General features: G+C 38.9%; 1 protein-coding gene across 1 annotated transcript; it reads right to left on the bottom strand.

Moving 5' to 3' along the window:
- Positions 1–4,951: 4,951 nt before the first annotated feature.
- Positions 4,952–8,489, bottom strand: LOC125247939. The gene is made up of 10 exons (XM_048159492.1): positions 8,248–8,489; positions 8,006–8,150; positions 7,582–7,889; positions 7,236–7,443; positions 7,004–7,117; positions 6,764–6,900; positions 6,413–6,610; positions 6,074–6,315; positions 5,703–5,915; positions 4,952–5,540 (listed from the first exon to the last, which is right to left on the bottom strand). Exons 1-10 carry the CDS (start codon positions 8,487–8,489, stop codon positions 5,134–5,136), a joined length of 2,214 nt encoding a protein of 737 aa, XP_048015449.1. The 3' UTR covers positions 4,952–5,133.
- Between the last annotated feature and the right edge of the window lie 5,144 nt (positions 8,490–13,633).

The raw sequence follows: 13,633 nt of genomic DNA, 5'->3' as shown, positions 1-13,633 counted from the left end.
TGCGGTGGTTTTTGGAAACAGAATAACTGAAATCAGTCCTGTAGACGTGAACAAATCTGTTTTACATTTAAGTGAGGTCTCGGAGCAAGAGGTCCTTAAAATTTTACAAGGATTTAAAAAATTCTAAATCACACGATGCTTATGGGTTAGACTCCTGTGTGATTAAAAGGAATGATTTCACCTCATGTGAGCCAATCACACAGTTAATAAACAGATCCTTTAAAGAAGCTGTCTTCCCTGACTGTCTAAAAGTGGCAGTTATTACACCTTTGCATAAAGGAGGAGACCAGGCTGAAATTGCGAACTATATAGACCAGTTAACATCCTACCTGTAATATCCAAGGTAGTGGAAAAAGTAGTAGCCAAGCAATTAATGGATCATTTAAATGATGGATGTCACCCCCTGAATCCAGTGCAATTTGGCTTTCGAAGTAACCATTCAACAGAAACAGCTCTTTATTATTCTGTTGAACAGCTAAAATGTAGTTTGGATAAGGGGGGGTAGTAGGAGCCATATTTTTAGATCTTAAAAAGGCGTTTGACACAGTAAATTTGAACATTCTTTTATCAAAATGATCAGCTCATAACATCTCAGAAAAAAACACTACAATGGTTTGATTCATATTTAAAGAATAGAAAACACTGTACACGAATAAAGAGCACAATATCCTCTTTTTTAGACAGCTCGGTGGGGGTGCCTCAAGGGTCCATTTTGGGCCCCCTCTTATTCAGTGTTTATATTAATGATCTCCCTGACATATGCCCTGAGGTTAACACCCAATTGTATGCAGATGATGCCGTTATTTATGCACATGCAAAATCAAAACAGAGAGCTGCATCTGTACTCAAAGGTGCTGTGGGAAAAATTGCAGATTGGATGGAGCACTCATGCTTGACTCTAAACTTTAAAAAAACTGTCAGCATGTTTTTCTCCATAAGAAACAACTCTCATCCTACATCAGGTATCATTATTAATGGAGAAAAGTTGCAAGAAGTAGATTCTGTTAAATATTTAGGTGTTGTTCTGGATAGTACACTTAAAAAGCACATTTCAAAAATTGTTAAAACTGTTAAGTTTAGTTTAGCTCAGTTCAGATTTACTCGTCATCAAATGAGTACGGATGCAGCCAAGCTTTTTATGCATTCTATGATCTTTTCCCATTTTACTTACTGTATAACAATTTGGGCTCAATCAAACAGCACAGCTTTACAACCACTTCAAAGTTTGTACAAGCAGGCACTCAAAATATTAGATCAGAAACCGGTATCCTATCATTATTGTAACATTGTTAAGAAATATAAATTGTTAACACTTGATCATTTTATTCTCCTGGCTAATGTCAGTTTAGTGTATAAGATTCGACATGACCTGGCACCACCACCTCTTAAAGTGTTTGTGAAATCATGTGATGAGGGCTTTCGGTCCACCAGAGGAGACTGTTATGTCAATTTTAGATCAACCAAATTTGGACAGAGCTGCTTCTCGGTCAAAGCTGCAGGAATGTGGAACTCTTTACCTTTAACTGTCAGAGAGTGCAATACTTTGAATAATTTCAAATTTAATGTAAAGAAATGGTTGAAGGATAATCAGGTGTGTTGTCATTAGCGCAGACTTGTTGAAGAATCTCTAATGTATCAAATGTAATGTATTTGGACTGTGTGGATTTGATTTGGGGATGGGGCTTTGTTAATGTTGGATGTGTTGTTTGTCTGATTTTTAAATTTTGTATATAGGTGATTATGTGATTTAAATGCACTGTGAACCTGCTGTTACTTTGCTTCTGCCCAGGGACCACAGATGAAAATTAGCTTGTAGCTATCTCTGGTCTGTACAATATATGTATTGTGCAATGTCCCTGTTAAATAAATAAATAAATAAAATAAAATTTCCTATATGATTCTGTGCTACCGACAAACCACCAGATCGCGGACGAATCTGACCGTGGCCCGGGATGGTGAGCCTTCCCCGGCTTGCCCCAGAGCCTCGGAGGGGGTGGAAGTTTGATTCCATCTTGGACTTTGTCAAATTTTCGTGTCAGAGCGATGCCCAAGCTTTAAACGGCCACCTAGGCGCTAGATGCATTGACTAGAAAATCATCAAAATTAAGTGAGTTTTTTCTTAAAGCAGAATTGTGTGCCAATGGGGTAAAAAAAAAGAAGAAAAGAAAAAAAATCTTGTTTCTGTTTGAATTAAGATTATTTTTCTTACTCCAAGTGGCAGATCATTTTACTTGTTTCAAGCAAAAACTCACTTAATTTTGTTTTTCCCATCACAGAAAACAAGTAATATCTTATGCCATTTTACTTATCTAGTAAATGCATCTTGATTTAAGAATTTATAGATATTTATAGATATTTGGACTGGAAACAAAACAAAAATAGAAAAAAAAAAAAATTCTCCCCAGTGTAGACAGTGTCTTGGATTGGATCTCGAATGAATTTATGATGCTAACTGCAAATTCTAACCTGTTAGGCATTGCAAATAAGAGATAAAAGCTGTGCCCACTAGAGGGAGCCACAGGATAAGAAATCTTTCAAGCCTGATGTTTTTCTGTTGATCAAATGGAAATAGATGCATTGATCTAGCTAGTTTTTATGTAGTGAAAGTATTGTTTTATGTAATTAGTGTACATAAATGTTTGACTTTTGTTGACCCCAATAAAACTTTTTATTTTTCAAGTTCGTTTCAAGTTGCCAGACATGATTAATATATTGCTGTCCATTTAATAGGAATAGACGATTTTAAAATGTCTATAAAGACTTATTTACTATTGTGGTATGAATAATAAAACATTTAAACTGCAAAGAAAAGGTGTTCATGTCATCTTTATTTATACAGTGCTTTGTACAATACAGATTAAGAATTTTTTTTTTTTTACCCCAAAATGGCAGATAATATAGCTTCTTTTTTCTTTTTCTTTTTTAGCAAAAACCTATATGGAAAAGTTTTGTTAAAAACATCTGTGATTCTTATATGTTCCAACAGAATATTATAAGGGACGTATATGCTGCAAAAAACGCATATACAAATTGCATAATATTTATGTATTTTCAATCCTATATGTCATATATGTCCCACATATAACTAAAGTCTTATAGATTTATCATGATGTAAAAACTGGAAAATAATGCAAATTTAATAGGCCTATGAATGTCCACCATATCTCATAAGATGTGTATAAAACATAGTGCATCAGTATAAGGCTGTACTTCACTCATGCCCTCGCTCTGCGGAAGCAGAAGAGAGGCAGAGGCCCAGCTGATCAGGATGACCGGGACTTTGGAGCTTTTCTCCTGAAGTTTCCAGCGGAGGCGAGTAGCACCCCGCCCACAAAGAAGAAGCGGACCGCTGCGGGGTTTCCACCTGACAGAATGTTTTATGACAGGTGGAGGTCTGTGCAGTTGGCCAAGCGGGAGGAGCTCCTCTTGTGTAAGTTGGTGTGCTTTATTATAAAAAAAATAATACACATTTCTATAATCAAAGTAACAATTCACATTATGGACAAGAATTTTAATTTAACATTTGTCTTTGACAGCCCAGTGTTCAAGACGGCCCCCCTCTGTCAGCAAGGTGTCACTGCTGATCCAAAAAGAGGGTTGGACCGGCAACTGTCCTCGCCCCGAGGATGTAGTGGCAAAGTGGAGGCCCGTCACTAGGGTGCAGGTGGAGTCAGATCCATGGATCATCACCGCTATCCAGAACCAAAAGTGGACAGGCCTGGCCCTCAAGGACTTTGGCACAAAAGGACAAGGTATGTAGACATAATACATAAAAATACATACCCTTTTTGTCTTGTAAGCAGATATTTGTACTCCTGGAGTGAATACTAATTGCACCTTCTTTTGACCACAGGAGTTGTTGCCACCAAAGCCTTTGCCATGGGCTCCATCGTTTGTGATTACCATGGCAAGGTAATCACAGGAGCAGAGGGCCTTTTTTTAAAGGACTATGAAAACATTTTTTTAATATATTTTGCATTGTTCCTTTTAAAATAAATTCAATAATAAAAAGAATAGGCAGTTAGAAAATGAAATAGTTTTAATGTCTGAGATATATGCAATTTTAAGAGATCAAGCTGAATCATCATTAACTTCATTAAAAAGCGTATGGCAAAACCTCCGACTTTCGTTCAAATCTGCCCTCTTCGGTTAGACCAGGCTAACCTAAGATCACATGTGGAGAATCTTATTGTGGTCTCACCCAAAAATGTGACACCAGGGTAACACATGCATCACCTGGGCAGAATTTTATCTCGGTCTCACCCAAAAAAATGAACTTTATACTTGTGGTGACCTTTGATTAATCTTGTTAATAAAATAGTATAAAGTCAAATTATTAACACTTTCCCCACCAGCAGTTTATACATGATACCTTACAACATTATTAAACTGAATATATAGTTAACATTTTTATACTTGATTGATTTTCATTTCACCCCCTATACCTCCTAATAAAAGAAAAAAAATGAATAAATAAATAAAATAAAAACTTTAGGACATCTCATTTTGTATATTGACACACGTTGTCATTAAGATCCTTGTTTGTAACACAGTTAACTGTTTCAAGAGTTGACCTGCAATGACCCTTGCCCAGCCCCCTCTAAAGGGTGTGCACTCTACCAAAGTTTATCAACACTATCATTCAGAAGTTTAACATAAATTAGATTAGAATTTCTAGATTTGAAGACTAATAAATTATATTAATTAATTATTTTGAAGACTGTTGATTTTCATTTCACCCCCTATACCTCCTAATAAAAGAAAAAAAGGAATAAATAAATAAAATAGTATAAAGTCAAATTATTAACACTTTCACCACCAGCAGTTTATACATTATACCTTACAACATTATTAAACTGAATATATAGTTAACATTTTTACACTTGTATTGATTTTTATTTCACCCCCTATACCTCGCAATAAAAGAAAAAAAATGAATAAACCATAAATATATCAAATAAAAACTTTATTGACACATGTTGTCATAAAGATGCTCTACAATGACTCTTGAGTTGGTATTCAAACTAGACAATCAGAACAACATTTCTTTTTTGGAATAAATAAACAGCAGGATAAATTAGCCTATGTGTTTGTACACTATAATACAATTATAGAGTCTGTTCGGGTAGGTTGTCAGTCATCCAGCCACTCCAGCTCCTCTTCCTCCCCACGAAAACACCTCTTCTTAATGCTGTGGTCGAAGCGGATCTGGTCATCTTTGCAAATGTCCTTTGTGGCCTGAAAGAGCATGACGTCCCTGTCTCCTTCTTGCAGCTTCACTGTGCAGAGGCGTGGCTGCACGTTGAACTTCTTCTTGGAGTGCGTAATCCATCTCCCTGGGGTTTCCAGAGACGGGTGGCACTCACAGGGGAAGGTCTCCGCATCGATGCAGACTTCCTCGCTGCCGTGTTTGAAGAAAAACAGGCGGCCCAGCTCATCCTGCATCTCTGCCATCTCCCTGCCCTCAGCACCTGTGATCACCTTTCCGTGGAAATCACACAGGATGGAGCCCTTCCCGAAGGCCTTGGTTGCAACAACTCCTGTGGCGAAAACAACGTTTTCCACTTCGGTAAGTACACATTTGTAACAGGAATTATGTTACTACATTTTGTCATTAATGTGCTGTTCATGATGTTATTATATTCATTTTTTTATGGATTTTACTGTGCTCATAAGACATTATACGTTATATCACTTTTTACCTTTCTGCCCCCCGAAATCCTTCACAGCCAGACCCCGCCATTTCTGACTGGTCACCGCCCTGATGATGGCTGGGTCACTCTGTGCCTGTGCTCTGCTGAGCGGCCTCCACTTCACAATGACGTCCTCTGGCCGGGGATGATTGGCCGTCCAGCCCTCTGCCTCTATGACTTTAGCCACCTTTGCTGCAGTTGGGGCACATCTTGAGCATTTTGCTGTCAAAGAGAGAACATTTAAATTAAAATTCAGGTTCACCCTTATGAAACAAAAATATATTGCAGTATATTGGAAAATATCATGTAATATATTACGAGTTTTAAATTTTTCTGTTGGAGCGGATCTAATCATTGGCTAAGAAAGTATCTACACTTACATAAAAGATGTTGCTCCCGCTTGCTGTACTGCAGAGCTCTCCACTTGTCATAGAAGACTCTGTCAGTGGGGAACCCAGCTTTTGCTCTCTGGGTTTTGTTGGGTGGCTGGCCAGAGATTTCTACAGGGAAGGCCTTTAGGAAATCGTCAAAGTCGGGTGTTGGGCTGCTAACCTCTTCCTCTTGCACTCGCCTTCTCTTCTCTGCCTGGGTGCACTCTTCACCAGAGTCGTCAGAAGAGTAGCTGCAACATTGAAAAGGTTTCACGGTTACACACTGACAAACTGACGGATGAGCGTTGAGAGACATTATAATTATAACTGTTTCAGATAATTACATACCGATTCATGGAGGTGAGCAGGTTTGAGGTCACTACCACAGAGTCCAGGGTCTTCATGCGGTAGTGTTGGTTCGCCACCGCCGTCGAATGGGCCATGTAGTGTGCAACAGACGCCTTCTGCTCCTCTGTGAAGTTTGCAGCCGCATCTGTCTCCACGGTCCTGCGTACCTGCTGGCTTTTGATGTTGGGCAGTTTGTAGCTGCAATGGGGCAGAAATATCAGATGAAACTCCCAAACTTGAATTATATCATTTTCTAGAGGCTGATTCGTTTAATAAATGCACAAATCCGTTATTAGCTGAATGCTAATCCAACAGATATTTTTGGACTTATGGACTGCTGTTAATACTTACTGTGCGTGCAGACGAGCGAGGTCATTGGTCGCACTCCTGATCTTCGTGCCCGAGGATGAAACAAACAACCTGTTTCCATGTTCTACATCCGGCCGGATGCAGTCAGGGCGGATCCAGGTGTAGTATGCGTCCAGCATCTGCAGAGACAAACAAAAAAAAATCTGTTAATATCTGTTGGTTCATTGCTGGTGTTACTGTATTTTATGGTAAGGCAATTTAGCCTGTATAAAGTGTACTTACTGCTGCCTCCTCCATTGATAGGGCAAACACGGCGATCTGCATTGCTGCAGTCTGTTCGCTGACAGCCACACACACCTTTCCCCTATGATTTTTTCTCTCATCCCACTCTGTTGTCTGAAAAAAGAAAAAAAAAACACTCACAGAGTGAATAACTGACATAAACTTTGCAGACTACCTAATACAATCTGTTTAGGCTGATGCCCCCACAAAAACTGAGGTCTAAACCACTTACAGTTAATCCCTCCACCGCTCCTGGTCTCTGGAAGTGAGCGAGGATCAGGATTGCTTCACAGTAGTAACGGAACATGGTCTTTTCCTCTGAAGCCACATGGTCACCTTCCAGCATCCTCCCATAAACGGACAGCATGTCTTTATGGGCCTTCCGGAGGACTGCCTGGCACTCCTGAAGGCTCTTCTCACCCTCAAGGAACCGTTCATACCTAGAATGACATACAAGACAACAATGAATTACACACGTCTGTAGCACATAACCCCAGATGTACAGCCAGCACATAAGTACTATCAACATGGAGGAAGTCATGAAAGAAAACAAAATGGAAGGCAGATTAGCAACTGACCTGATTTTACAAGTGACCTTGCTGTTCGACTTGGAAACTGGCTTTCTGAGGGAAGTGAGGAGGTCGATGTATGCTTGGCACTTCCTGTAGAAGTCAGCATCTGCTGCAACCAAGTTGAGGTGGGTCTTCAGATACTGAACGAACCGGATCATGTTCTTGATGTAGTTCAGTATGGTGGATGGGCCCATGTCAGCGCGCCGGAGTTGTGTGAGGAAGTCCTTGGTCTCAGTGGACTTCAGCAGGAAGTCTAAGGTGACTACATCCCCACTCGGCTGGATGTATCTCAGCATCCTGGAGACGTTGTCTATCTGTGATAAGGAAAAAGATAAGTGTGAGATGATGCAGTGAGAAGAAAAGCCACACACACACACCCGAGAGCAATACGGAACAGACTAAAAAGAAACAGAAATGGGATGTATCTTACCACTTGCTGGCAGTTTGTGACCTGCAGGGTGTTGATCAGGTAGCCCTTGAAGTCTGTCAACATGGGCTCTTCCGCAGGGAATTTTTGATAGAGCCCCATGCTCAACATCTTGACCCGGACTCCTGCGCTCGGCTGCGCTTGATCTCTGAAAAAAAAAATACAGACAGAAGAAAATGAGCTCAAAGCAACCTTACATTTTGTTCACAGTTTTTGCACTGATGTGTGTGAGGTTTAGAACGTACCCTTGCCATGTTCGGTCACTTGGATCGGTGGTGCTGCCTTCAGAGCTGCTGTCCTCCGAAACCAGGACACCACCGGCCGCTTGAGAGCTGCCACCGGCTGTGGGAACAACAGCTGTGCTGCTGGACGGCTCTTCAGGTTCCAGGTCTGCCTGGTTAGGAGCGTTGGCCACGAAGAACTTTCTCTGGCGCAGCTCTTCCAGAAGAGCCAGCCTAGATGGTCTGTGGGGGTAACGTTTCACCATCTCTTTGTAGTCCCAGTTTCTGGCTTCCCGTGTCCACGACTTGGCGGACTCCTTGGCCCTGTTCGCCTCCGCCAGCCGTTCTTCGGGCGTGCTGTGTTTCATGCAGACCCTGCTCAGGTGCGTCGTCAGCATGTCCTGTGGTTTTTCACACAGCAGGCAGTGCACAATGCGACGGTCAGATTTCTGGCTGTGAGACAAAGCAGACACACCAAAGATTACAAATGTGAAAATGAATGAAGACAGAGCATTCTTAACACAGAGGCCTGATGTGACCCTTAACCAGCAAAACTTATCATATAAAGCTACTGTAATACTACCAGAACCAGTTTTTCAGCCTTCTTACCACAGAGGCCCATTGTGTGTGCTAAAGTGGCTGACCAATTCACACCTAACCCTTGACCTGTTTTAGTTTTAGGGATGAGAAACAAGTCTTACTAAGAAAAGAAAAGTTGACTTAACTTAAAATTATAAGGCAACTTGATGCACAGCTTTTTTGAGTTTACTCAAGTATAGAGTTTATTTAACTGATGTTATAGTTGAGTAAACTCAAAAAAAAAAAAAAAAACTGCAGTAAGGTGCCTTATAATTGTAGGTTAAGTCAATTTTTTTTTTTTTTACAGTGTAGAAAAACAAAGAGGGAAACCTATCCTTTAGTTTTTCACAATTTGCTCAAGATTAGTTTTATCATGTTTTTATCCATACTATGTCAACTGGCATATAACAATAAATAGGCAATAACAAACAAATAGGCAAATAACCGCATATAACAAGAACATGGCAATAACCTGGAAAAAAGTTTGGATCAGACACAACACAAATAAAGGAAAAATCAACTAGAGAAAAGAAATTTGAACTTACATGTTGGATTCTGATGCCATTTTCAAGTCCAAGATGTCCTTGCAGAGGTCAAAAGGTGGTATCCGTAGTCTGATTTAAAAACAGAGTGAATGTGTGATTCACTACCTGCAGTATGTATAGACCCCCAGTTGTGTGATGTCATCGTCAAGCAGACCAATCAGGTTGATTGCTATTGTTTATCAAGGGCCCTATCAGGACCCAGCATCTGGAAATTATCTTCTCAAACCAAAAATAAATTAGATAATCTTGTTTTCAGTTTGGACTAAGGTAATTTTACTTACCACACTGTCAGATTATTTTGCTGGTTTTAAAGTAAAACTTAAATAAGTCAAAATTAGGTTAGTTTTACTTTAAAACAAGCAAAATAATCTCCCAGTGGGGTAAATAAAATTATTTTCTCAAACCAAAAATAAACTATATTCTCTTGTTTTCCGTTTGGACTAAGGTAGTTTTACTTACCACACTGTCAGATTTAAAGTCAAAAATAAAACAAAAAACAATAAATAAGAATATATTTATTAAATGTATAAAATATTTTAGGAATGCTCCCCTGGGGAGAATTTTATCCTGGTCTGACCCAAAAAAATGAACTTTATACTTGAGGTAACCTTTGATTAATCTTGTTAATAAAATAGTATAAAGTCAAATTAACACTTTCCCCACCAGCAGTTTATACATGATACCTTAAATTATCAAATTGAATATATAGTTAACGTTTATATACTTGTATTGATTTTCAATTGACTTGACTTCATCAAGAAAAAAAGAAAAGGTTAAACCATAAATAGAATAAAAACTTTAGGACATCTCATTTGTCATAAAGATTCTCCTAGTTTGTTATAAAACACAGTTAACAATGGTCATTGCAGGTCAACTTTTGAAACTTTTAAGTAGGTATTCAGGTAAGGTCTAATTATCTCATTTGAATACCTACTTAAAAGTTTCAAAAGTTGACCTGCAATGACCATTGTTAACTGTGTTTTATAACAAACTAGGAGAATCTTTATGACAAATGAGAAAGTTTTTATTTTATTTATTTATGGTTTAACCTTTTTTATTTATTTTTTCTTGAAGTATAAAAACATTAACTATATATTCAATTTGATAATTTTGTAAGGTATCGTGTATAAACTGCTGGTGGGGAAAGTGTTAATAATTTGACTTTATACTATTTTATTAACAAGATTAATCAAAGGTCACCAAGTACAAAGTTCATTTTTTGGGTGAGACCTTTGACATACATACAAAATGAATATTACCTTCGTAGAATTAAATCAAATGTTTAAGGTTAATTCTGTAAGGTATATCAAATGATCTGAACTTACCACTTGGGAGGCATTCTTCACAGATGAGAAAACTGGTTTATCAAGCAGGAGGAATCTTCTTCACCCTTTGTCTTGAAGAACTGAGTAACTGGTTCCTCTGAGGCTCACTTTAATTGGCCACTTTGCAGAGTTTTAAACCTTGACCTGATTGGTGAACAGGCTGAAAATGGGGCCCATTTTAAACAACAACTCACTCCTAACTTCTGATTGACCATCACACCTTTCCAGGATGGTGGGGGTAATTGACCTTCACACCTTTCCAGGATGGTGGGGGTAATTGACCTTCACACCTTTCCAGGATGGTGGGGGTAAGGTCTAATCTCATTGCCCACCATCTTGGAAAGGTGTGAAGGTCAATCAGAAGTTAGGAGTGAGTTGTTGTGTTTAAAATGGGCCCCATTTTCAGCCTGTTCATAGCCCGATCACCCAACCTTAAACCATCTACCAATCAGGTCAAGGTTTAAAACTCTCCAAGGTGGCCAATAAAGGTGAGCCTCAGAGGAACCAGTTAGTCAGTTCTTCAAGACAAAGGGTGAAGCCAACACTGAAGATTCCTCCTGCTTGATAAAACAGCTTTTTCATCTGAAGAATGCCTCCCAAGTGGTAAGTTCAGATCATTTGATATACCTTACAGAATTAACCTTAAACATTTGATTTAATTCTACGAAGGTAATATTCATTTTGTATGCATGTCAAAACACAACAGCATGTTCACTGCAAAAACTGCTGATCTTACTTAGAGTTTGTCTTGTTTCCAGTCTAAATATCTGAATTCTTAGATCAAGAAGCATTTTCTTGACAAGTAAATTCTCTTGTTTTTAGGAAAAATAAGTCAATTAGGTGAGTTTCTCTTTAAAACAAGCAAAATAATCTGCCAGTGGGGTAAATAAAATAACCTTAGTCCAAACTGAAAACAAGATTATATAGTTTTTTCAGTTTGGATTAAGATCATTTTACTTACCCCACTGGCAGATTATTTAGCTCGTTTTAAAGTAAAACTTACCTAATTTTGACTTCTTTTTCCTAAAAACAAGAGAATAATTTTTACTTGTCAAGAAAATGCTTCTTGATCTAAGAATGTTTAGATATTTAGACTGGAAACAAGACAAACTCCAAGAACAGCATTTTTTTGCAGTGTTGAAACTTTGCATGCATGTTCATGATAAGTGAGAAAAAGGGTCCCACTTTATATTAAGTGGCATGTATGCTTACATAGCATCTACAGCTATAATGTTTGTGTAACTACCACTTGTTAAGTGGGACCAAAGTCAACAAATATCAAGTATATTTTTCACAAGTCAACTCTGTATTCTTTTGCTTTCAGTGACAAGGATCGTCGCATCATTTCCTGTCTGCAGTGTTTCAGGCCACAGGAGATGCTGCCCAACCACCTCTTAAGGGTCTGCATGAAGGACCGGACTTCTGAGGAGAGGAATGCAGAGCTGGAGAGAGCCAAAAAGTCCATGAAGGCCTGGACCCTCCGAGGCAGAACCTGGGACTACAACGCCATGGTCAAGCGGTACCCCGATGAGGCTTGCAGACAGGCTCTTCTGGAAGACCTTCGTGAAAGGCATTTTTTAATCCTTAACGACCCCAAGGACGCACAGGCTGAATCCAGTTCACCAGGCGCTGCAGTGGAAACGCACAACAAAAAGTGAGTTGTTATTCACTAGTATTACTTTTCATTTAATGCAGAGTAAATTTAATATTGGAACGCTGCCAGACACACATACAGAAACATCTCTAACTCGCATCCTTATTTGTTTTTTGTTCCATCTAATCATTCTAGGCCTGCTCAGCCGACTCTCCACGACTGCCAGAGAGTCCTCAGAGTGTCAGAGGCGGACATGCTGATCATCCACAGGAAGCTCCTGGATCAGCAGCATGTGGAAGAGGACCAGATGACGCTGTTCCGGTACTTCTGCGAAGCCATCCTGGTCCTGAGATACTTCCAGCGACCAGAAGCAGTGAGGGCATTTAAAGTAAGTACTTTTACACTGCAAAAAATGCTGTTCTTAGAGTTTGTCTTGTTTCCAATCCAAATATCTAAAAATTCTTAGATCAAGAAGCATTTTCTTGACAAGTACAAATTATTCTCTTGTTTTTAGGAAAAATAACTCAATTAAGTGAGTTTTTCCTTAAAACAAGCAAAATAATCTGTCAGATTATTTTATAATAAACTACATTATATAGTTTATTTTTGGTTTGATATAAGATTATTTTGCTAACCCCACTGGCAGATTATTTTGCTTGTTTTAAGGAAAAACTCAGTTTTGACTTATTTTTTTCTGAAAACAACAATTTTTACTTGTCAAGAAAATGCCTCTTTAATTAGGAACTTTAAGATATTTTGACTAGAAACAAGACAAAAAAAACTATACAGTGTTTCCTCAGTGTGTATAAAGTCAGTCACTGTGTTCTTTGTTTTCCAGGCTTCAGACTGGATCAACAAGACAAATGTTGATGGACGAATTGACATGGAGGTGCAGTCCACAAAGCAGAGTGCAAAATTTTCCCTCACAGAGGAAGACTCCGCTGTAAGTTCTCTAACAGGATTTCTGCCCAGCATTTTCAAATATATGGTTAATGATGCACACGTTTAAAGCTTACCCAGTAAATTATACTAATAAACTATACTAATTAATTCATTTACAGACTGAATGCAATTTATACTAGGTCAAATTTGGTGAGAGCAGGATAAGGATGCAACACATAGGGAGAATCTTATCAGGGTCAGAGGTCAGATCTCTTAAAGTTTTCGGTATGCATTAACTTCATATCTGATCTCCACAGATGCTGGACGCATACTTCCAGAAGATTCGTCCAGGATGTCTGCAGGACAGTCAGGACGACCAGGGCAGATTTTTCCTGTCCAAACAAGGGCTGCCAGTTGGCAACATCACGAGTGACCTCAGGCGTCTGCATGAACAGTGAGTTTTAGCAGAATCATATATAATAGTG

This window comes from Megalobrama amblycephala, linkage group LG15, assembly GCF_018812025.1.
Source record: "Megalobrama amblycephala isolate DHTTF-2021 linkage group LG15, ASM1881202v1, whole genome shotgun sequence".
NCBI lineage: Eukaryota > Metazoa > Chordata > Actinopteri > Cypriniformes > Xenocyprididae > Megalobrama > Megalobrama amblycephala.
Note: the sequence above shows the minus strand (reverse complement) of the source record. Positions and strands in the feature narration are given on the sequence as shown.

Bases quoted from the DNA above. Each gene is read 5' to 3' on its own strand.
- LOC125247939 (XM_048159492.1), bottom strand. From the start codon at position 8,489: ATGGTGAAACGTTACCCCCACAGACCATCTAGGCTGGCTCTTCTGGAA. The intron at 6,316-6,412 runs GTATGTAATTAT...TCAATGTTGCAG, and splicing joins CTGCTCACCTCCATGAATCG to CTACTCTTCTGACGACTCTG. The intron at 5,916-6,073 runs GTAAGTGTAGAT...TCTCTTTGACAG, and splicing joins GCGGGAGCAACATCTTTTAT to CAAAATGCTCAAGATGTGCC.